This window comes from Eptesicus fuscus, chromosome 14, assembly GCF_027574615.1.
Source record: "Eptesicus fuscus isolate TK198812 chromosome 14, DD_ASM_mEF_20220401, whole genome shotgun sequence".
NCBI lineage: Eukaryota > Metazoa > Chordata > Mammalia > Chiroptera > Vespertilionidae > Eptesicus > Eptesicus fuscus.
In genome coordinates this window covers 68,338,662-68,362,775 of record NC_072486.1, presented here as the reverse complement: position 1 = coordinate 68,362,775, position 24,114 = coordinate 68,338,662, and the positions used below count along the sequence as shown (strand labels likewise).

The window sequence follows — 24,114 nt, the reverse complement described above, 5'->3', positions numbered from 1 at the left end:
TACTCAGTACAGAGGCATGCCCGAGAGACCCGCCGATTGAAGCATCTAAAGATGGGCAACCGGGAATAAGTAGAAAGATGAGGGGAGGAGGCCGCAGATAGCAGGCACTTCCTTAGGCCTGGAGCAACAGGAAGTTGCAGGGGGCAGCCCAGCAGGGCAAGGAGAGTGAACAGATTGAGCCAGCAGATGAGTGACAGGGCACGGGGTTCTGTGCATGGCTGTCCGTTGTTGGGCGTTGGAATTTCAGACAAAAAAAAAAAAAATGGGACTACAGAGCCCTGCTGCCCCTTGGACTCCCAAAACTCGCCTCCCGTTGCCATTGGTGTCAAGTAAAGGAGCACATTACCTGTAAACCAAAAGTTATTGCAGGATAAGTGCTGCTTCCCTCTGTGATTGATCCCCAGTTCGGGTCCTTGGGGAGGGTCCCCACGAAGGCCTGGGGTTGCCATTATGGTGAGGGCAAAACAAACCCTACCCCCAAGCAATGTGGTTGTACTATCTTTCAGAAGCTGTGGTGGTAAGCTCTGGGAGATAACAGAGGTAAAAATCTTGGGATTCAGCAAGATCTACTGAAAAATAGTAGAAAGGTCTTTCTAGTAGAAAGACCTCTTCAAAAAAAATCAGGACACTCTTCAAGGTTGGGGGTGGAATCAAGTTCTATTTCCAAATTCATTATGTTAAACTCAATGCTGAGGTGAAAACTTCCATAACAGAATGTCTTTACTTATTAACAGACTAGAGGCTCTGTGCACAAAATTCGTGCACGGGGAGGTCCCCTCAGCCCAGCCTGCACCCTCTCCAATCTAGGACCCTTCAGGGGATGTCCAACTGCCGGTTTAGGCCCAATCCTGGGGATCGGGCCTAAACAGGCAGTTGGACATCCATCTCACAATCTGGGACTGCTGGCTCCTAACTGCTCACCTGCCTGCCTGCTGGATCACCCCTAACCGCCTCTGCTTGCTGGCCGGATCGCCCCTAACTGCCCCCTGCTGGCCTGGTCGCCCCCAACTGCCCCCCCACCAGCCTGGTCGCCCCTTACTGCCCCCCCCCCCAGCCAGCCTGGTCACCCCCAACTGCCCCCCTGATGCCTGGTTGCCCCACGCAGCCTGCTGCTCAGTCGTTTGGTCGTCCCTCACTAACCCCCTTGCTGGCCTTGTCACCCCATGCAGCCTGCTGTTCAGTTGTTACTGTGATGGAGTCCTGGACAATTTGCATATTCCTCTATTATTAGTATAGATTATTGCACTCCATATAGTATTTGTGATAGGTAGGACCAGGCCTTAAATCAACTTTGATCCTTTTAAATAGCATAGGTGCTTTCTCAACTTTCATATACTCCGCATCTAATATCTGCTATTTCAAGGGTAGAATTAGTTTTATGTACCAGGATATGAGCACAGTCAGTGTAAGTCAAACAGGTATTTAGTTTATATGAATAACTATAAAATTTTTATTAGTTATATATAATGGTTTTCCCAAGGAGCCCAAAAATGTTTTATTTGTAATTGAATCTCTTTTATAACAACTTGAGATCTAATTCACATCTCATACAATGTATATTCAAAGTATATAACTCAGTAGTTTTTTTTAGGATATTCAGAATTGCCCACTATTATCACAATCAACTGTACAATATTTTCATCACCCCAAAAAGGAACCCCCAACTCATCAGTAGTCACTCCCTCTCACCTCCAGCTCTAAATAACCTCTAATCTAGTTTCTCTATGTACAGATTTGACTACTCTGGACATTTTATATAAATGAAATCATATATGTGGCCTTTTCTGTCTGGCTTCTTTCACTTAGCACAATGCTTTCAAGGTCCATCCATCTTGTAGCTTGTATCAGTAATTCATGTCTTTTTTGTCAAATATTCCATTGTATGAATACACCACATTTTGTTTATGCATTTATTAGTTGACTGACATTTGGATTGTTTTCATTTTTGGCTATTATGGATAATGCTGTTACAAACATTTATTTACAAGTTTGCATGGACATGTGTTTTCATTTCCCTTGTGTATATACCTAAGAGTGGAATTGCTGAGTCATATGGTAACTAGGTTTAGCCTTTGTGTTAACTTTGTGCTAAACTTTGTGTTTTCTAAAGCAACTGCACCATTTTGCATTTCCACCAGCCCTTTATGAGGGCTCCAATGTCTCTACATCCTCACCAGCATGCTTTTATTATAACCATCTTGGTGAGTATAAAGTGATACCTCGTTGTAAGTTTGATTTGCATTTCTCTGATAGCTAATGATGTTGAGCATCTTTTTATGTGCTTATAGCTTTTTGTTTATCTTCTTTGGAGAACTGCCAATTCAGATCCTTTGTCCATTTCTTTACTTTGGGATCTTTGTCTTTTTATTGGGTTACAATAGTTCTTTATGTATTCTAAATATATGTAAGTTCCTCCCTTACCTGATATATGATTTGCAAACATTTTCTCTCATTCTGTGGATTGTCGTTTTGCTTTTTCGATGGTACCCTTGGAAGCACAAAGGTTTTTTATTCTGATGATGACCAATTTTTTTCCTTTTGTTGCTTGTGCTTTTGATTTCATTTATTTAAGAAATTATTGTCATAAAACCAAGGTCATGAAGATTTATGCCTATAATTTTTCCTAATAGTTTTATTGTGTTTGCTCTTATATTTAGGCCTTTCGTTCACTTTGACTTAATTTTTATATGTGCTGTGAGGTAAGGGTCCAACTTCATTCCTAAGCATGTAGATATTCAGTTGTTCCAGCACCAATAGATAAAAACACTATTTTCCTCTAGTAAATTGTCTTAGCAACCTTTTCAATAATCTATTGACCATAAATGTGAGAGTTATTTCTGGACTCTCAATCTATTCCTATGAGTTTGGAAGTGTTCCTTCCTCTCTAATTTCTTGGAATGATTTGAGAAAGGTAAGTGTTAACTCTTCTTAAATGTTTGGTAGAATTCACCTGGGAAGCCATCAGATCCTGGACTTTGTTTGGGGGAAGTTTTTAATTTACTGATCAATTTTATTACCTATAATTGGTCTACTCAGATTTTCTATTTCTTCATAACTCAGTCTTGGAAGGTGTATGTTTCTAAAAATTTTATCCATTTCTTCTAGGTTTTTCAATTTCTTGGCATATCATTGTAGTAGTCTCTTATGATCCTTTGCATTTCTGTGATGTTGAGGAAATATTTTCTATCTAAAAAGATGAAACTTCATCTGCCGAATATAGGAAAATATATTCTTGTAGGAAAACAGTTGCACAATAAATTAACAAAAAATACAATCATTATCACTTTTACACACACGTGAAAAAATACATGATAGAATTATTAAAGTTCTCTGGTAATTACTGGCATATCCTGTTCCAAATATTTGCATAAGAAAATATAGATTTATATTTCAAAAACCATTGTAGTGACAATCAAAATATACGTTTTATACTTTAAAATAGCACTGTAGCAAACATGTTTGTTGCACAAATGTTCAGAGCTGTATTGCTTGGGAAGATAAAAATAAAATATAGTTCTCAATTAAGGTTTGATTGTGCTCTGTGTTGTATAGATAATGCCTTCTGCTTTAATTCGCTCCAATATTGGTCCATAGATCTCCTTTGAAAAGGGTCCCATTAGGCCTTTAGCATGAATTTCACCTGAAAGAAAGTTAATTTGTAGTTACCATTTTAAAGGTGGTATTAAATGCTAATTTCTGCAGCAAGGATCTCCATATAGCAGTCAAGTCAGAGTCAATGAATTATTGGAGGCCTAAACATTTTTTAAAATAGCTGCTTAAATGTCCCCTACTAAATTATTACTTAATCAATTTTAGATTAAAAACACGACTGGACTTAGGGATAGTGTCAGAATTTATACACTTGACTGCATTAACTCCTGCCAAGACAATCAGAGAATAAAGTAAAATAAGAAAGTAAAGTAAATCTAACTGGCTGCTTCATTTGCTGATTTCATTTTATTTAAAAGCATACTACCCAACAGAATGAATAAAAGCCCATCTGGTTATTTGGGCATGGGTGTCTGTCTGATTGCTGAAACAGTAAGTCTGGACATATTCCTTAAAGGCCATTATTACCTCATCCTTCATCACTTCATCACCCTTGTTCTGCAATAACTAAGTACATGGTTTAACTTGATATTAGCTGATATGCTATTGTAGGTACATTTTCTCATTATTTGACATTGATATGCTTTGATGTTTGAAGAGTTAAAATTTGAATTCATTCTGTTCAAAATATTTATTAGTACTGATAATATACTGAGGCATGAAGATTAATAAAACGTGGTCTCAATAAAGTGAGTGCTTCACAGCAAAAAATAAAATAAATAAAATAAAATAAATAAAATAAAATAAAATAAAACCTGGTCTCTATGTTGGAAGACCTGAAGTGACTGCCTTTTGCTATTTCAGTGTTACAGCCTCCCAAATATAAAAAACCAAAGAAAGAAAGGGAGTTCACATTGCTGGGAGGCCCCTCCATGTGGTAGGAGCTTTACATATTATTTCACTTTAGCGTCACAACAACCCTATGAATTGGCCATGACTACCCCCAGTTTGAAGATGAGGGAACTCTGGCTCAGAGATGCTGAGTAACTTGCACCTGATCGCTCAGCCATCTGTGACTGAGCTGGGAGAGAAGGCGGTGCTAACTCCAAAGCCCATGTTTGTCACTCCCACGGAGTCACTCCCAGTCAGCCAGCACCTGGAACTTCTGAGGTGGCTCACTTTTAGTGAATGCAGTGTCATACTCAGGAATAGTTATTGGGTGTCCAGGCACCGAATGCCTTGAAGATGATAAGGAGATGAAAGAACTTACCATCAAGCAACATCTTGGCCGCCATAGCGGTGGGGAACCCCACAGTTTTAGCCATGGCTGAAAAGCCATTGATGTCTCCATAAACCACAAGATCAATCGTCTTATTTTCTAAATGTCCAGAAGGATGTCTGATTCCAAAGCTGTCTCTCATCACAATCATATCTTTCTCTCCAGGACCTTAAAGTAAGCAAGCAGACATTATAAAATGCCACTGTCATTACAACCCCAATATTGTATTTCCTCTCCTGCTGCTGCCCTCTCGCTCTCACGCGTCTCGCTTCCCTTAGATATGGTTCTTAGAAAACTAGCCATACTGCTCTGTAGCTCAAAGACCCATGGAAAACTCAAAGAAATTATGACTCAAATCACAGTCTGCTATCCAGGTTTGTTATCACAATAGCCTGGTATAGGCACGAGGGTTCTGCTACAGAGGCCATCCACTTTTCTCTCAAAAATGCTCCTGTAGTTTTTCCAAATGAGCTAAAAATTAAAAGTAAAACTAATAATATTTTCCTTTTACATATTACCCAAGTTCATTCTTTTTTTTAAAAAAAATGTTATTATTTATTTTAGAGAAAGAGGAAGGAAGAGGGAGGGAGAGAGAGAAACATCAACAATGAAGGATGCTTGGGCCATTCACTGAGATGGTCAGATTGGGCAGGAACAGGTTTTGGGTGAGGACATGTGTGTGGAAATGAAGAGTTCTGCATTAGCGATGATCATTAGACAGGTACCACTTTGATAGCTCAACTATGTATGGGTCTGTAACTCTAGCTGGGGTGCAGACTGGAGACTTGAATCCGGAATCCTTTAACCTACAGCACAGCGCTGTGCAACAGAAATAGAATGTGAGCCAAGTATGTAATTAAAAATTCCCCAGTAGCCGCATTAAAAAATAAAAAGAGCCAGCAGGTGTGGCTTAGTGGCTAAGAGTTGACCCATGAACCAGGAGGTCACGGTTGATCCCCTCTCCAGGCACAGGTGGGGTTGTGGGCTCTGTCCCCAGTAGAGGGCCCGCAGGAGGCAGCCCATGGATGATTCTCTCTCATCATGGATGTTTCTCTCCCTCCCTCTCCCTTCTCTCTGAAATCAATAAAAACGTTAGAAAAAAAAAAAAAAAGAAAGAAAGCATCAACAATGAGAGAGAATCACTGATCGGCTGACTCCTGCACGCCCCTCACTGGGGATCAAGCCCACAACCCAGGCAAGTGCCCTGACTGGGAATAGAACTGTGAACTCCTGGTTCATAGGTTGATGCTCAACCACTGAACGACACTGGCCGGGCCCCAATTCATTCTTACTTTATAGTTCTCTCATTTTTCCCTCTGAAAAAAAGTCAAGACCTCTTTCCCTCATGTCATACTACCCCACTCCTACTGCTTAGTTCCAGCCCTCTAACACAACTTGCTGGTTATACTGACTACATCGTGTGTTTCTTCTTCTGAGATGTCCAGCTAATATCCAATGGCTTACCATAGGAAAGTTTCACGGCCAAATACTTGGAAAGTGCATCCACAACAGACTCTGCCCGAGGGACTTGTTCATCCCCAAGTAAGCCCAACCTGAGAAGCACAAGAGATGGCTGCATTAGTACAAGTCCTGGACATATTCTCACTTGGGAAGCAGGAGGGAGCACTCCTTGGATTTCATCTTGAAGGGAAGAATCCCAAAAGAACAGTTCAAGGTATAGGACTCTCCTAAATTGTAAAATAAAAACAACAGTAATGTTACGGCCTTTACAATCATCCCCAGACTCTCCCGGGCAGCACTCTCTGGAGCAGAAGTAACACATTGGAAATCCACGCTATTGCAAAGCTTTTTATGAGATTCTCTCACAGGTTCGTTCTCCCACATTAAGGATGACAGCAGAATGTGCCACCGCTGTGTGAACAAATGTTTTAAAACAGTTGGAAAACAACTGGGTGATTCTCCAGAGGAGAAAAAAAAAAAAAAACCCACCTGCCTTGAGTACTGAGTAGTAAAGTGTCTCAAAATAAGTATTTCCCGAGTTATAATTGCCGTTGAATTTCTCTCTTAATCTACATTTCATCCCCACATGAACATGGTATCTGATAATCTCTCTAAAACAGGCCAACACTAGAGCAGCAGATTAACCAAAGACCATGAGAAACATTTGGTAGTATTCTGACCTTTCTATGATGGAAAAGGGCTAAGGGATCATCTGTCCAATAGTTAGCTCTACGTTGACTGGTGGGTGCCTACCGTTCAGCAGCCTCCAGCTGGGTACTGTCTCCGCCTAGTTTCTTGAAGACAGCTTCCTTAAGCACGTCCTGCGTGGAGGAGGGCGGAATCCCAACTAGGTCACACAGGAGCTCTTTCTGGTTAGAAAAACAAAAATTACAACTCTAAGTTCCTATCAGAATAAATAAGTTGAGAAAGTATTTTGATAAGACATTGGACCTCAAATGCACCTCGAATTAAATTAGAAATAGTAAATTAGAAACATACACATGTGTCTGCACACCCACACATCGATAAATGCATGGTATTCCAGAATGATATTTCAGCAATAAAAACGAGCCATAACATTAAATCAATACTAAACAGATGGTATCATGATGACATCACATGTCCTGTCTTTGCATATCCTCTCCATCACTTTTTTACCCATTCCCCCCTCACCCTCCAGCCATCCATTTTGGCCAGGATGAAGTTATTTTGTAGGTTCCAGAGATGAAAAAGACCTCACAGATAATAAAACCTCAAAGAAGAAAACTTAAACAGTGGCCACAGCTTTTTCTACTTTCTAAACAAGAGTTTTTTTCAGGCTCCCAAGGGAAAAGTTATGCTTTAGGTTGCAGGGGTGGGGAATGTCCGGCCCCCGGGCCATAGAAGGCCCCTAAATCCTTCCGTCTGGCCCTGCGAAGGCATTAGAGGTGAGTTAATTAAATGTTTGACCAAATATAGCAAGCTAATTTTTAAGTTGATAATTTTGTATGGCCCACAAATGATATTGTAAATATTCAAGTGGCCCTTGGCAGAAAAATGGTTCCCCACCCCTGGTTAAGGAAAAACAAGCCGGTTCACAGGTCAAATTGGTCTCACCACCTGGCTTTGCAAGTAAAAAGTTATATTAAAACTTGCTCATGTGTTGACCTATTGTCTATGGCAGAATTGAGTAGTCTGACAGACATCGCTGGTCCATAAGGCCAAATATATTTTTAATTTGGTCCTTAAAACTTGGACCAGCTCTAAGAATACCTGTACCAACCTCCCCAATGCAGCTGCCTCACCCCCATGTTCACCCTATAGATACTTATTCACTCCTGTCCAACAAGTATACTTATGGATGGCAAAACTTGAACTGGAAAGTCTCTCAGCATATAAAATAACTGAATTGAAAAGCAATTGACCAACAAGAATACCAAAGTTTCTTTGGGGAGACTTATAAGGATCGGCAATATGGATCCTTTTCTCCCTGTGATACATTTCTGGCATTTCTATTGGAATATGGGCACATTAGGTTGGATGACCAGCTAGTAAGAAGCTAATTCCTAGCAGAGAGTGGAAGCTCTACTTTACATTTAGTTCTTCCAAGCCTCCAAAGTCCCTTCCAACACTAACCTTTTTTTAATTGATTTTTTTACAGAGTGGAAGGGAGAGGGAGAGAGAGAGAAACATCAATGTGAGAGAGAAACATTGACTGGCTGCCTCCTGCATGACCCCTACAGGGGATCGAGCCTGAAACCATGTGCCCTGACACAGAATCGAACCGGCAACCTTTTCGTGCACGCGACAACACCCAACCAACTGAGCCACCTGGGGGGAAATCTTCCAGTTTTTATTGATTTTAATACAACACAGATATGGGGTGAACTCGGGAACTGAAAACTCAAATTATGCTTGATTACAAACGGCCGAATGGAAGAACTGCTGGGATCCTCGGGTTAGGAATCAGATCTGATACCAGCAGCCCTCCGGTGCTATTAGTGCCGGAGGCCCAGACTTAATTCCTCTCACGGGGCCACCTCGTAGGCCAGTGGCAGAGCCCTGAGCCCAGTGCAGAGTCAAGTCCACCTCTTCCTGGAGTGAGGGAGCCCTCAAGTGGTAGAAGTTACTGAGGAAATAGGCCCGGAGTCCGCCTCCAAGCTCTCTCCATCCTCCCATACAGTGAAGGGAAAGGGGACTTCGGGGCTAGGGTTTACCTTGCTGCGGGTAAGCCACACACCGGGCTCGTTAGCTGGTCCAAACCAAGGTCAACCCTAACCAGTCAGAACGCACGTCACTGTGGAATTACTCACCCAGGTGAGAGGCTTGGCCTCAGGTCGAAGCGCGGGAAAAGCATCTCTGTTTATGAGACCCAATTTCACGAGTCCATTCAAGGCTTTGGCATATCCCTGCAAGGAGAATTATTAAGCAGTATATGAAAATTTTCTCTTCAAAAAAAAAGGTTTCAGTGTTTTTTGAAAGAGGGCTCTATCTTTACTTGTTTACAACACAGGCTGAAAGAGTCATCTGCGTGGCTCCTGTGGATGCAGCCTCCTTCACGTTCAAAACAAAATCAATCGTGTCAACAACAATCCCACTGGTTTACATAAGCGGCCTTGAGAAACTGGGGTACTGACTGCTGTTTCTGGGGCCACCGAGTGGTATTCTCTGGCAGCAGGAAGGCAAATTTCCTTCTGCGTCAAATTTCAGCTCAGCAAACAGTATTCAATAGAACAGTTTTTCTCTCTCCTAATGGAAGAAGGACGTTTTAAGAATAGCTCCCAAAAGCAGGTAATCCATTCTAATGATTAACAGCCACCATTCTAATGCCTATAGAGAGCAGGGGGGAGAGTAGACCAGAAAGATTTTTCTAAAATGTCATACTGCTGATAAAAATTCCTCTTGTGTTCTTCATTGTCTACAGGAGAAGTCTGAAGTCCTTGGCCTATTACATAAAATCCTTCCCAATATGCCCCTCTAGCCGATTCACTATCATCGCCTCCACCACTCACCATTCCCCAAACACGCTGTGCTCTTCAGAGACCTGGGCCTCTGTGCACGCTGCCCCTGCGCCTGGAATGGGGGAGCCCCCTTCTCCACCAGTGGAATGTTTACTCCTCCCTTAAGGTCCAGCTCAGCAAACCTACTGAGCCCCTAGGTGAACGGGGCACTCCCTTCTCCTCTGTAGCATTTTGTATATCTCTGTTATGGCACTTGACACATATTGTAATTCTCTATTCAGCTGCTGAACAGTAAGTATAGTGTGTGTGTGTGTGTGTGTGTGTGTGTGTGTGTGTGTGTGATCCATCATTCCAGCAAGCTGAGAGAACAAGTGACTGCATGAATAGATTCTGAATGATGATGAAGTGATTGAAGACCATAACTGTATGTTATGCTGTGAGCAAATATGGGGGGTGGGGGTAAGGGGCTTTGTATCAGAGACAGAGGCAGAGAGAGAGGGAAAGAGCAGAGGAGAAGAAAGAGGAGGAGGAGGAGGAGGAGGAGGAAGAGGAGGAGGAGGAGGAGGAAGAGCAGCAGCAGCAGGAGGAGGAAGAAGAGAAAAATGTAAAATTATTTTAAGAAACAATAAAATGTTAACATATCAAAGCCCCTGCAGCCATGGAATAGTTCACCGTTTAATGCGTGGCCAACTAGTAATTTTCACCTTTCAGAGAGGTTGTATTATTCAAACTGTTCAAAGGTTACTAATTAAAGAATTCACATTTATTTGATCCTATCCAATGCAAATATATTTCAAACAGGAGAAACAAAAAAGCAGTTCCCCTGCTTGCTTCTAGAACCCCTTCATCCAATTTCTCAAATACTGAGATATTTCTTAATCTCAGAAATGTATTTTATGGCGATCTCTGGAAGTAAATGTATCATATGTATTCATTCACCAGGAAGCATTTAGCAAATTGCTACCGTGTGTCAGACTTGTGCTAGGAGCTGAGGCCACAGAGATGATCAATGCAGTCCTCACCCACAAAGAAACTGAAATCCAATAGAAATTCAAACAAAACAAAAAAATGCCCGGTGCATAGCGAGCAAAGCTACATGACTGCTGTTGACTACACTGCAGTAGAATATTCTAGGTGCTGTGACAGAGGTAAACAGAGCCGTGGGAGCTCAGAGGGGGGACCTCGCGTAGGTGTGGGGGAGGGGAGTCCAGGAGAAGGAGTTAAGAAAAGATCCCAGGGGAAGGCGATATCAAGCTGAGTCTGCAAGGACAGCAGGTGAAGGGCAGATGCCTAATACCCGAGGTGTCCCTGTCACTCTGGGATGACAGTGTCTCATCTCTAACACCCAAAAGAATGGCCAGGCTATGGAAGGGTGGCTGACACCGCTCAGGACGGTGGCCCTCGTGGACATGAACACCGTGACGTCTTCCATCCTCCAGGGCTCGGTCGCCTGGCTCCCAGCCACGCACTCGAGAGCTGGGTTCAGTTCCTAAATCTCTCAAAACCCTGTTTCCGGGTCTACACGTTTGGCAAGCGACTCTACCTAAAGCTAACAGAAAACCCCAATTCCTGCACCTCCCCCAAGAAGCTACTACTTTCGAAATAGGAATCAAGAAATGTGCCGGAGCTGGGGCTGGGCTGGCTTCCACTCAGACTAGAACTTCTGTTGTGCTTCAAGGCGCGTGGAACACCCCAGCTGCCTAGATCCCCTCGGATGTCACCACAGGCATCTCAGTTGATTCCTGGCCAGTGAGGACATCCCAGTCATGACAGTACCCGTACCTGCCCTCCAGGGGCTTAACGTCTATTTCAGGACACAAGAAAAATACACATAAAATAGAACTAGAAATGCTGGAAGTAAATGCTGTGCCAACAAATGCCACAGATGCTCTACAGCAGGGGTCCTCAAACTTTTTAAACAGGGGGCCAGTTCCCTGTCCCTCAGACCGTTGGAGGGCGGGACTATAGTTTAAAAAAAACTATGAACAAATTCCTATGCACACTGCACATATCTTATTTTGAAGTAAAAAAACAAAACGGCAAAAACACCCGCATGTGGCCCGCGGGCCGTAGTTTGAGGACGCCTGCTCTAAAGAGCAAGCGATGTGGTGGTTGTCTTCTCTTTAAGGGTACACAGGGCTCGAGGAGAAAGGAGGCAACCAGAAGGCAGGCTCCATGAGCCGGCACCGTGGGGAGAGCCTCTGCCCTCAGTCACTTTCTCAGTGATTCCCTTCACACACGCATGCCAGCAGCACCCACCGCACACAGGGAAGGGGACTCAAAGCATCCTGGATGACAGAGTTCTGATTTTACTTATTTATTTTTAAAAATGTAATTCAGTTTAGTCTTTTTTTAAAATATATATTTTTTATTGATTTCAGAGAGGAAGAGAGAGAGAGGGAGAGATAGATAGAAACATCAATGATGAGAGAGAATCACTGATTGGCTGCCTCCTGCACGCCCCCTACTGGGGATCGAGCCCAGAACCTGGGCATGTGCCCTTGACCGGAATCGAATCCGGGACCTTTCAGTCCACAGGCTGACGCTCTATCCACTGAGCCAGAACGGCGAGGGCCAGAGTTGTGATTTTAAATACCAAGGTACGGAAAGCCGCACTGGCATGGGACAGTTTCTTTCTCAAAGCCTTCAGAAGGTACCCACCCCGCCCGCACTTTGATTTCAGACTTCTGGCTTCCTGAATGGTGAGAAAAGAAATTTCTGTTGTTTTAAGGCACCCAGTTAGTAGTAACTTGTTATAATAGCCCTAGGAAACTATTTCAATAAAATTGTCTTAATCTGGTCATTCTTGTAACTACTCTTTTGTGATTAATAAATGTGTAGTGGACATTTGTGTTTATGCTTCTAGAAGCTACACCTCCTTTTGTGGTAAAAAGATGTTGCTTTGGCCCAGCCGGCGTGGCTCAGTGGTTGACCTATGAACCAGGAGGTCACAGTTTGGTTCCGGTCAAGGGCACATGCCCGGGTTTCAGGTTTGATCCCCAGTGGGAAGGGAGGTGGGGGGAGAGAGTGAGTGCAAGAGGCAGTGGATCAATGGTTCTCTCTCATCCTTGATGTTTCTCTCTCTCTCCCTCTCCCTTCCTCTCTGAAATCAATAACAATATATTATATTAAAAAAAAAGATGCTGCTTTAGGAAAAGTGATGCTGACTACATCTTTAGCTTAAAGGACATAAAACAGAGGGCAAAGCTGATTGGCACATTTTATCCCACTGGCCTCAGGCACTAATGAAACCAAAATTACATTTTTAGATATTAAAAGACGCACTTTTCCTTCTCACTGAACCTAAGAGGGTGGGGATGCTACCACCATCCGGCCGCCGTGGGAGCCTGGGACTGCAGCCAAAACCTGAAGGCAGAGCTGAGAGGTGAAGAGAGAGCAAGTCCCAGCAAGGTCACCTGACTCCCCAAAACTCATTACCCCCGAAGCTAGTCCTCTGCCCGCCCCCACTCCTCCCGGGTCGGAAGTTCCCTTCTTGCTCACCTCATTTTGAGCTGTCTCCTAATATCGCTCAATCGAGAGTCCTGAGGACACAGACTCCAGCGTGGCCCAGCATCCTAATTATTTTTATTACTAGTCACAATGACGTGTGCACATCACTCACATCAAAACAGGCAACGTGCTTCATCTGAAACACAGCCGCTTACCTTATATCTCAGTGTCCCCCGCAACAAGGTGTGAGCAGACGAAATGCCATAGATTTCAGCGTATTTGGTACTGTCTCTGTTAGGATAGCCTTCCAAATTTAACCCGGGGTAGTAATCCATGGGGGTCACCGAGTCGAGAAAGGAGACGCCCCCTGCCACGTTCACAACCTGAGGACAAGGCACACTGGTTACACAGGGCTCCCCTGGCATCCATCCCCTGGCTGTCATTTGCATAATGAAGAAATCAAAGTTTTAGGGAATTTAAAAAAAAAAAAACTTTACTGAAACTACCATAATCAACATTCCATATTCAAGCTGTTTCACTAGTATGAGAATTCACAAGGCCATATGCTCCCAAGCTTTACTTTAATCATTTTTTATTAAATTTATTGAAGTAACAATTGGTTAGTATCATATAATAAATTTCAGACTCACAACATTATAGTTTGATATTTGTGTCCTCTATGGCATGCCTACCAGTAAAAGTCCAGTTTTATTCCACTACCATATATTTGACCTCCTTTACCCAATTCACACTCCCCCCTTCTCATTCCCTTCTTCTTTCAAATTTGAAAATCTGACTGAAGCATTTCATTTTTTACTAAGATCCTGTTTTCTCTATTTCCTCATGCCCCCGGTATAAATGGCACTGAATAATGTCCCGTGGGGTTTTGTTTTTAAGCAAACAATAAGCGAAAAGCAGCAGATACTCATTTAAACGGCTTCTAAGCTCAGGGCATCGGCAATGTTCTCAGTTCTTTGGCTTTACCCCCTCCCCTTTCTGAATCCACCCGAGGCACCAGCCTTGTACATTTCACTCACACGGCTAGCGCTTGCCGAGCACCCCTCCGTGGGCCTGGATCCCACTCGTTGCAGAGGGAATATGATGGATAAGGCACAATTCCATCATATTCCTCCATTCACTCCTTTATTCATTGAACAAACACTTCCTGAATGTCCACCAAGTGCCAGGAGCTGTGCTAGAGAAATTATAAAGAGCTCATAGCCTGCACTGGTCAACTACAGTGTGTGTTGGGGACAGGGAGCAGGGGAGATGTTCCCTCACAAGAAAGACAACCAAATGAACATACGGTGAAACTCAAAAAAGTGCTGCCCCACTATTACTGCTGGTGAGAATTAAATAGCAGATGCCAAGCTCTTTCAACTTCTCAGTAGTCCTAGTACCCAAACCCCACCCCCCAGCACACTCAAAATGCAGTGAAGCATTTTTTTCCCTTTAATTTTGATTAAAGGACTAAGTTTTTCTTTCAGCTGGTGAGGTTTACGATCATCCTTGAGATAACGGGAAGCATCCTGGAATGATAAAGCCAGAGCTGAGATTCCCAGGGAGGGGGTGTGGCTGCTGGTGGAACTGGATCTGGTCCTGTTTGCACCAAGGGAAACAACTGCTGATCACGTGAGTAAAGCTGCAAAGAACAACCCTGCATGTTAGAGTCCTCAATGTATCTTCAGGAGGATTCTGACGAATTTGCCCAAAGGAGTCTCAGCTAAACCTAATGATTCCCAGAGCTTACTAGTATCTGTAAGTAGGTACTGCAAGTGTCTTGGTATGAGAGACAAAATGGAAATGTATGTCTCTCTACAGTGGAAGCCCAGAAGGAAACATACTCTGCTGACCAAGGTCAGGCCTGGTAGAGTCTCTCCACTTAAAAGGCTCACTTTGCAGAACGCCAAGCATTATCTAAAACTCCAGGACTGGCCCTAGCCGGTTTGGCTCAGTGGATAGAGCATCGGCCTGCAGAATGAAGGGTCCCAGGTTCGATTCCAGTCAAGGGCACATGCCGGGTTGTGGGCTCGATCCCCAGTAGGGGGCATACAGGAGGTAGCTGATCAAGGATTCTCTCTCATTATTGATGTTTCTTCTCTCTCTCTCTCTCTCTCTCCCTTCCCCTCTGAAATCAATGAAAATATATTTTTTTTAAATAATAAAAAAATAAAACTCCAGGACTGAGAATCTAAAAGTGAGAAATGCTTATTTCATTTCCCTATAAAATCCTTCTGGATTGCACAGAAACCATTTTCAGGGAGACCATTTCTGTGCTATTTCTTTATAACAAATTTATTCTATCAGAATTCTAAATTTTAATAGAAAAATTTATTAAGAAAGCAAGTGTTAAACTTCAGCGTCTCCACACCTATCTAATTTCTATAACCTATAGCAATTCTAAATCTTGTTTACTTGCTTGAAGGTTAGAAAAAAAATTAAGAAAAATTCAATAAAGATGACTAAATTTCAACAATTTAGTAATCAGAAAGAAATCAGCTAGTTCATAAGTCTACCATAAGACCCTTGTGAAGAAAACATGGAAATGTAAGGTGAATGATAATGATTCCTTTCGAGATTGGCAGATGCTGAAGCAACTTGACCCAAAAATTACTGGGTAATCATTATCATTTGATATCGACTGAGAATTGTATGTCTAGTGGCATATTATAAAATCCATTAATAAACTCTGTCTTGTTTAATATTTTATTAATGACTTGAATGAAGAAAGAATGATTTATCTATTTGACAGAGAATATGCTTTTTTTTCTGACTCAACAATACTCAGATGCAAGACCCACTCCCAGCAGAAACAGTGGCTCATTACTCACTGCTGTTGCTCTATGTCCAACTCTTTTACACACACACATCTCCCAACCAATGAGAATCTATAATAAGCTCATCTGTTGAACTAACAAGAAATAAAACACAGGAAATACACAGACCATCACTTAGGATCCACTGCGCTAGGTGCCTCCTAGACATTACCTTTAACCCATGCAATAACCCATTTTTCAGAGGTGAAAACTGAGGCCGAGTCACCCAAAGGCACATTTGAACCCAGGTTTACCTGGGTCCTTTCCCCTATGTCGTGTCTATCCCCTTAATTGCGCTTATTTCTGGACATCTTCAGAGGGGTACGACTGACGAGGTGCAGCATTCCAGGTTGTGCCAGTTCCTTGCCTGAAATAGCACTAAGCCTGGTTGCAGGCAAAGAGAACAACAGGAGCTCTTTTTAAACATTTGTTTTATTTCACAAATACTTCCTGGCAACATTTATAGAAATAGAATTTCCTACAAAGGAGGGGCTGGGTGCGGCCCTCAAGGTAAACTTGACTTGCAGGCCGACTCGAGGAGGAGAAAACCTACCTCAGAGCTGTGTGTGCGGAGCAAGCACGGCCCTGAGGGTGTGCAGCTGGGGGCAGCTTGGGAGAGGAGGCTGCGGGAGGGAATGCTGAAGCTCTGCATGTCATTCCCAGGTGCCACCATTATAGAAACTGTCCCTCTCTCCACGGAGGGAACAGGACTAAGAGAAGATACCACCACCATCTCCAGAGATGTAGAAGGAAATCAAGCGTCATTAGAAACAGGATTAGCTGGGAATTGTACCAGTGGCTGGAAATCACTGCAAGGATGTAGGCCAACGAGACACATCCTAATTCACGGGCCACTGCCTACGTCGCTGGGAAAGTTTGAGGCTTCAACTTTAAGCAGAAGCCAGAGGTCCCCTGGGTCCCCCTTTATGATCCTGTGAGTAACGTTAAGGCCTACTCCACAGTCACAGAGGGATTGGAGGGACAGGAACACAAGAGAGGCTTCTGGGCTGCGGGACGGGCTGATGCACTTGAGTTACTGAGTGAGTGACACAGCATCCGAAAGATTCTTAGACACAGACAAAGCGTGGGAGTGCAGACAAAGGAATAGTGAGTAAGGGCTGGCGTGGTCAGGGAAAGAGGTGCCGGCAAGAGGAAACTTGAGCAGGACCTTGACAAAAGTATCCATTTTAGCAAAGAAAAGCATCGCGTTTTCTCTCGGTGTCCTCCACGGAGGCAGAGCGATGCAAAAAGCACTTTCTACAAAAGGAGCTCAGGCTGGAAGGGAAAAACTTCAAATTCAACAAATACAACTCCTGCTGCCTGAAATCTCCTCCCGCTTTTCCCCCAGCTTTCCCCACCGTTGAACCTACGGCCGGAGCCCTGCAGACGGGGTTATGTTTATCTTCCAACTGGGAGCCCAAAGCTCAGAGGGATGAAGTGACTATTCTAGTGCCCCAGCTGGGCCAGGGCACGAAGCCAGGCCAACTGACACCAAAGCCCTTGTTCTTTTCTTTTTTAAATATATATTTTATTGATCTTAGAGAGGAAGAAAGAGGGAGAGAGATAAAAACATCAATGATGAGAAATAATCATTGATTGGCTACCTCCTGCATGCCCCCTATTGGGGATCGAGCCCACAACCCTGGGCATGTGCCCTTGACTGGAATCGAACGCAGAACCCTTTAGTCCACAGGCCAACGCTCTATCCACTGAGCCAAACCAGCTCGGGCAAAGCCCTTGTTCTTTTTTTTTTTTTTTTAATTTCTTTATTGATTAAGGTGTCACATATTTGTCCTCATCCCCCCATTCCCATCCCACATCCCTCCCCACGGATGCCCCAACCCCCTGTTGAACTTAACCATTGGATAGGCTCATATGCATGCACACAAGTCCTTTGGTTGATCTCTCCCCCCTCCCCCCAACCTCCCCTATCCTCCCTCTGAGGCCCAATAGTCCGATCGATGCCTCCTTGTTTCTGGTTCTGTTCTTGTTCATCAGTCTATGTTGTTCATCATTTCCCCTAGATGAGAGAGATCATGTGTCTCTAGAGATATACTTATAAGAACTGAATGTGAGATGAGCAATAATAGTTATGCTGACAGGCAAATGAATCAGTCTGTAGTGAGTTTCTTTCTGGACCAACAGTTCTTTAGAGACCCAATTTCAATGTCCACCAGTTCCTTATGTGTACATGTCAGCACTGACCCCTCAGCTCTGGATGGTGGACAAATGGTGGTAACGGAGGTCCGACTCCCTCTGGTTTGGTCTCGGCCGGACCCAGGGGCACGGCTTCACCCGGACTCAGGGGCACGTGGCCTCACCCAGACCCAGGGGCACGTGGCCTCTCCCAGACCCAGGGGCGCATGGCCTCACCTGGACCTAGGTGCGCGAGGCCTCACCCGGATCCAGGGACACATGGCCTCACCTGGACCCAGGGGCACGTGGCCTCTCCCAGACCCAGGGGCGCGTGGCCTCACCTGGAGCCAGGTGTGCGAGGCCTCACCCGGACCCGGGACCCAGCTTCACCCGGATCCAGGGACACATGGCCTCACCTGGACCCGGGGGCGCGTGGCCTCTCCCAGACCCAGGGGCGCGTGGCCTCACCCGGATCCAGGGACACATGGCCTCACCCGGACCCGGGGGCGCATGGCCTCTCCCAGACCCAGGGGCACGTGGCCTCACCCGGACCTAGGTTCGCGAGGCCTCACCCGGACCCGGGGACACATGGCCTCACCTGGACCCGGAGGCACGTGGCCTCTCCCAGACCCAGGGGCGCATGGCCTCACCCGGACCTAGGTGCGCGAGGCCTCACCCGGACCCGGGGACACATGGCCTCACCTGGACCCGGGGGCGCATGGCCTCTCCCAGACCCAGGGGCGTGTGGCCTCACCCAGACCTAGGTGCACAAGGCCTCACCAGGATCCAGGGACACATGGCCTCACCCGGACCCAGGGGCACGTGGCCTCTCCCAGACCCAGGGGAGTGTGGCCTCACCTGGAGCCAGGTGTGTGAGGCCTCACCCGGACCCGGGACCCAGCTTCACCCGGATCCAGGGACACATGGCCTCACCTGGACCCAGGGGCGCGTGGCCTCTCCCAGACCCAGGGGCGCATGGCCTCACCCGGATCCAGGGACACATGGCCTCACCTGGACCCGGGGGCGCATGGCCTCTCCCAGACCCAGGGGCACGTGGCCTCACCCGGACCTAGGTGCACGAGGCCTCACCCGGACCCGGGGACACATGGCCTCACCTGGACCCGGAGGCACGTGGCCTCTCCCAGACCCAGGGGCGCGTGGCCTCACCCGGACCCAGGTGCGCGAGGCCTCACCCGGACCCTGGGACACATGGCCTCACCTGGACCCGGGGGCGCATGGCCTCTCCCAGACCCAGGGGCGTGTGGCCTCACCCAGACCTAGGTGCACAAGGCCTCACCAGGATCCAGGGACACATGGCCTCACCCGGACCCCGGGGCGCGTGAAAGCCCTTGTTCTTTATGTAGCACTCTCCTGACCCCCTCATTGCGATCACTGATGTGGCCGCCTGAAGCATTTTGCCCAAATGAAGCAAGACGTTTTCCTGCACTCACAGGTTAGGCCAGTCTCTTTTCCTGGACTGCAGAGGTGACAGACAGGGCCATCGGGAGACAGGCTCCGGCAGAAAAAAGACATGTCGTTGGGAGAAGGTCAGGATGAGTTTCTTGCCCAAGCCTTCATGAGTCACAGACTCGGAAAACTCCATGGAGCACTGATGCTCACATCACGCATCAGGAGACAGACAGAGTTCCAGCGGACCTTTGCAATTGCCTGGCCTTTGGGGACATTGTCAGGGGTGCCACTACCTGGACCAGAACTCAGGGGTCTGTTTCATCCTGAAACTTGTGAGTGTATCTTTCCAGCATCACATTTAAGTGTCCCGATTGTGTAGTAGAGTCTTAGGTGCAGCTCTGGTCCTCTGGTCACCGAATTGGCCCTTCTCAAATCCAGCTGCACATTAGAATCACTTTGGGAGTTTTTAATCACCCCCACACCATGGGGAATCAGAAGCGCTGAGAACGGGGCCCAGGCACCAGGGTTTTGTAAACTGCCCCGTGATTCCAATGTGCAGCAAGGCTGTGAGCCAAACTGTCCACCGTAGGCTCAGAAGACCATGGCTGGTAACAACATGCACCTCGTTTCTAAAGAAACTATTTAAGCCCTAGCCAGTTTGGCTCAGTGGATAGAGTGCTGGCCTGTGGACTAAAGGGTCCCGGGTTCAATTCCGGTCAAGGGTACATGCCTAGGTTGCAGGCTCAATCCCCAGTATGGGGCATGCAGGAGGCAGCCAATCAATGATGATTCTCATCATCGATGTTTCTCTCTCTCCCTCTCCCTTCCACTCTGAAATTAATAAAATATATTTTTTTAAAAAGAAATTATTTAACTTTCCTCTTTTGTTTGTATACAAAACACCCTTAGATTCACAGGTACACTGGGAATTTGTAATACTGCTGCCAGACGAATCTTTTTAGGGTGCACATCTGATCACATACGTCATCACTCCCTGCAGGGCCAGGACAAGGGCAGGGGAGGGCGGTGCAAGGTCACAGCGTGTAAAGAGGAGCCCTTAGTCTAGCCACATTTCTTCCCAAACCTGAGTCTTTCCTTCTGGTAAGAGAATAACCTCTGAAGGCAGCCCGATGTGACTTGGAGATTGGCTGTGCCAGTTGCAACCTCTTGAACTGTGGCTGTTAGCCAAGCTTCTTATGCTTGCTTTCTGCCTTATGAACCTGGTAAGGTTGTTGTAAGAAATGAGTGGCAGCAATCCAGCCCGCCTGGCAGCTTCTTATCCTTCAAGGCCAAGCACATCTTCTCTTCTCCACTAATTTTCTCCTCCCCACCCCCTCACCAAGTTCAACTCAACCCCGTGGCACTGCAGCATACTTCGGAACTGCTCTCCCTGGATAGCAGCTATCATTCCAGGGTCTGTCTTGCCCACCACGAGGAGGAAAGAAACCGCTTGGGAGTTAGTGAGACATACGTTTGGGAGTTCATGAGACATACATTTTCAAACCAGGCTGAATGATCTTAACATTCTCTTTAAGCCACAGTCTCATTATCAAACTCAGAGAGCACTTACATTCTGGTACACAGCAACTGGGGGGAAATTTGTCTTTCTCTGACCCACCAAACCCTCTATTCCAAGAGCCACCCCCATTCCAGCTGTAGGTTCTCTGAGGTCAGGAACTTCATGCATTGTGACAACCTTGGGAGTCTTGCCCCCTGGCCAGCACACAGTACAGACTCTAATCATTTGCCATGCTGAAATAAATCACAAGATGACCAACATTCACACATGCAGAGAAGTCCAGAAGTGAGTTTTCCAAATGCAGAAACAACTTGTAAGAAGAGGAAAGAAAGAGCACAGGCCATGCTGGGAACAGTGAGGAAACTAAAGGGAACAGAAAATACACTCTGGGAAACGTCAAAGGAGGAGGGGATGGAGCACAAGCAGCACAGCCAGCATGAAAGGGCCTCGGTATCAGGGAGAAAGACTCTGGACTTTGTCGGGCAGTTGCTACAGGTTTGTATCTAAAGCTATCATGAGCATCCTTCACCTTTCCATTGAGCAGGTAGGTGGCGGGCTGCATTATGTTCATCAGAACTCCCACGGGACTCCAGCTGAACTTGTACCTCAAAGGGTTGTCTGAGTGTTCGGGGGCAGGAAGCCCACCACAGTAGGAAATGTAAGATTCAATCTGTAAAATGAAGGCTCAACAAATTAGGAAGAATTAGCAATACGTTAGGGAGTAGGACATGCATGAGGTAGACTTGCTACAGTTTTTCCTTTCTTAAAGTTACTAAGTCTTTCCAAAAGACATCCTTAAAGGCAGATATCATTTGATTAAGTCACAGTTATATTTTAGGCATACTTAATTTTTTAAAAAAATCCTCTAGAGATTGTGACTAACACTTTGTTTATTTAAAAATCTAACTATTAATTCAATTTGGCTTGGTATTAAATTGCATGCTTGATGATAATTTGATTATATACATTATAATATGCAACTTTAAATACACTAATCAGTATATGACATAATTAATACATATACAGTTAAACCTTGTTTCTTGAACATCTCCCATCTCCAACAATTTGCTTCTCAACCAGATAACCCTTTCTGCTGACACCTGTATGACCAGTCACACATCTCTCAGGTGACAAATAAAGGAGAGAATGTGTGAGTATGAGTCACTTTATTGCTGTTACCTCAGGAATTATGCTGTGGATATTTTCGGGTTTGGTTATTTTTTTACTTTTGTTACTACTTACTATTATCATTAAATTTTCTTTTTTTTACTCTATATTTCCTTTTTGATAAATTTTCATTTATATTTCATGATCTTTTTATTTTTAAAGTATTTATTTATAGATTAAAGAGTACATTATTCATGTACTAAAAATAAGAAAGGTTAAAACAGGGAATCATTTTGGAGTCTGGAATGGATTAATTCAATTTACATTATTCTAATGGGGAAAAATGCTTCGATTTTCATACATCCGTCCTGAATGAATAAAGCTCGAGAACCAAGGTTCCACTGTAATTATAATTCATTTGAATCTATATTTGATTACATATATGCATACATAAAACCTAAAACATTTCATCTGATTCATCACATTTAATGTCCAATAGTTCTTTCTCCTGTATAAAAGATACTTCATGTGCCAATAAATGGATAATATTGTAAAGAATTTTTCCCACTTTTAAAAGTCAAACCTTATTAAAGAATCTTTAAGGCAGTCTAAAATATTTTATTAAACCAAAATATTATAGTAGCATCTATTTCTCTAAAAATTGATTGCTCAGAGGTGGATATTGTTTTACCATGCAGATATTTCTGCCATTACAGAATTTTACTTGGAATTTCTGGTCAAAGTATGAGCTAGAATATAGCAACACCTTTAATCAGAATTATAGAAAGATACTTGCAAACACAGAAACCTGGACCTCTGAATGTTTTCCTAAATGAACTTCTGGGTGTAAATGAGACTCACCGTGGCTCCCACTTCTTTGGCTTTATCTATCGTTTCCATTGCCAGCATGTGATCAAGACCAGGATCCAATCCCAATTCACCAATGACTGTGATGCCAGCATCGTCCACACTACAACAGGTGAAAACAGGAGGAAGAGAAAGTTGAATGTGAAATAAAAATAATGTACCTAGCTGGCATGGTTCACTGGTTGAGCGTCAACCTATGAACCTGGAGGTCACAGTTCAATTCCCAGTCAGGGCACATGCCCGTGTTGCGGGCTTGATCCCCAGTAGGGGGCGTGCAGGAGGCAGCCAATCAATGATTCTCCCACGGTTGCTATTTCTATCTCTCTCTCCCTCTCTGAAGTCAATAAGAAAAAATAAAAATAAAATAAGAATAATGCCATGGAGCTACTTTCTTGAAAATGACTGAACTTACCTCTTTTCTAATTCCTTTAGTGCTGGTGTGATGTAACTTGCCGTGACCATGTTAACTTTGCTTGTGATGCATGCCTTGGCCACAAGAGGATGCAATACATAAGGCAACAAGCTTAAAGACAAAGGGAGGAGCCAATCAGAAACTTGTCTAACCCAGTGTACCTTGAAGCACTAAAACGGAGACACTGCTCTGATTAATTTATTCTCTAAGAGATGATCAATGACTCCTTAAGGACTACAGAACACACGCATCCTGTTATCACATTTAAAACTCTCCACAACATGACCTTCACCTAACTTCACTATTTTTCTCCCTCCATCTTCTTTATAGACCACATGTGAGAACCAAAGAAGCCATTATAACTCTCAACTCCCAGTCTTTGCCATCTCTGAACCTTTACTCACTGTGTCTTCCACATGAAATGCTCCCTTCACCCCCCTCACCCAGGCCATACCCTCTTTAAAGAAATGTCTAAACAGTTATCTCCTCCAAGAAGCTTTCCCAGATTCCCCCAAATCCAAATGTCCTTCTTCTTCAGGTATCAAGCTATTTTTTACAACATTAAGTGGAATTTATTTTATCCATCCTTATATTTCTAATATATCCTGTTTAGAGCCCCCTACTAAAAGGTAAGGCTGCTATTCTTTTCACTTTCACATTTCTCAAAT

At 44.5% G+C, this 24,114-nt stretch overlaps 1 protein-coding gene across 2 annotated transcripts in view; it reads right to left on the bottom strand.

The window, feature by feature from the left end:
• Positions 1-3,208: 3,208 nt before the first annotated feature.
• Positions 3,209-24,114, bottom strand: part of AASS (aminoadipate-semialdehyde synthase) — a 71,718-nt gene continuing 50,812 nt past the window's right edge. For both annotated transcript variants that reach the window (XM_008157590.3, XM_054726332.1), the window contains 9 exons: positions 23,447-23,557; positions 23,029-23,137; positions 21,590-21,730; positions 13,395-13,562; positions 9,082-9,177; positions 7,043-7,158; positions 6,293-6,381; positions 4,820-4,996; positions 3,209-3,640 (listed from right to left, as the gene is read on the bottom strand). In XM_008157590.3, the coding sequence (XP_008155812.1) occupies positions 3,522-3,640; positions 4,820-4,996; positions 6,293-6,381; positions 7,043-7,158; positions 9,082-9,177; positions 13,395-13,562; positions 21,590-21,730; positions 23,029-23,137; positions 23,447-23,557 (1,126 nt within the window). In that variant the 3' untranslated portion in view covers positions 3,209-3,521. The remainder of the gene's footprint in view (positions 3,641-4,819; positions 4,997-6,292; positions 6,382-7,042; positions 7,159-9,081; positions 9,178-13,394; positions 13,563-21,589; positions 21,731-23,028; positions 23,138-23,446; positions 23,558-24,114) is intronic.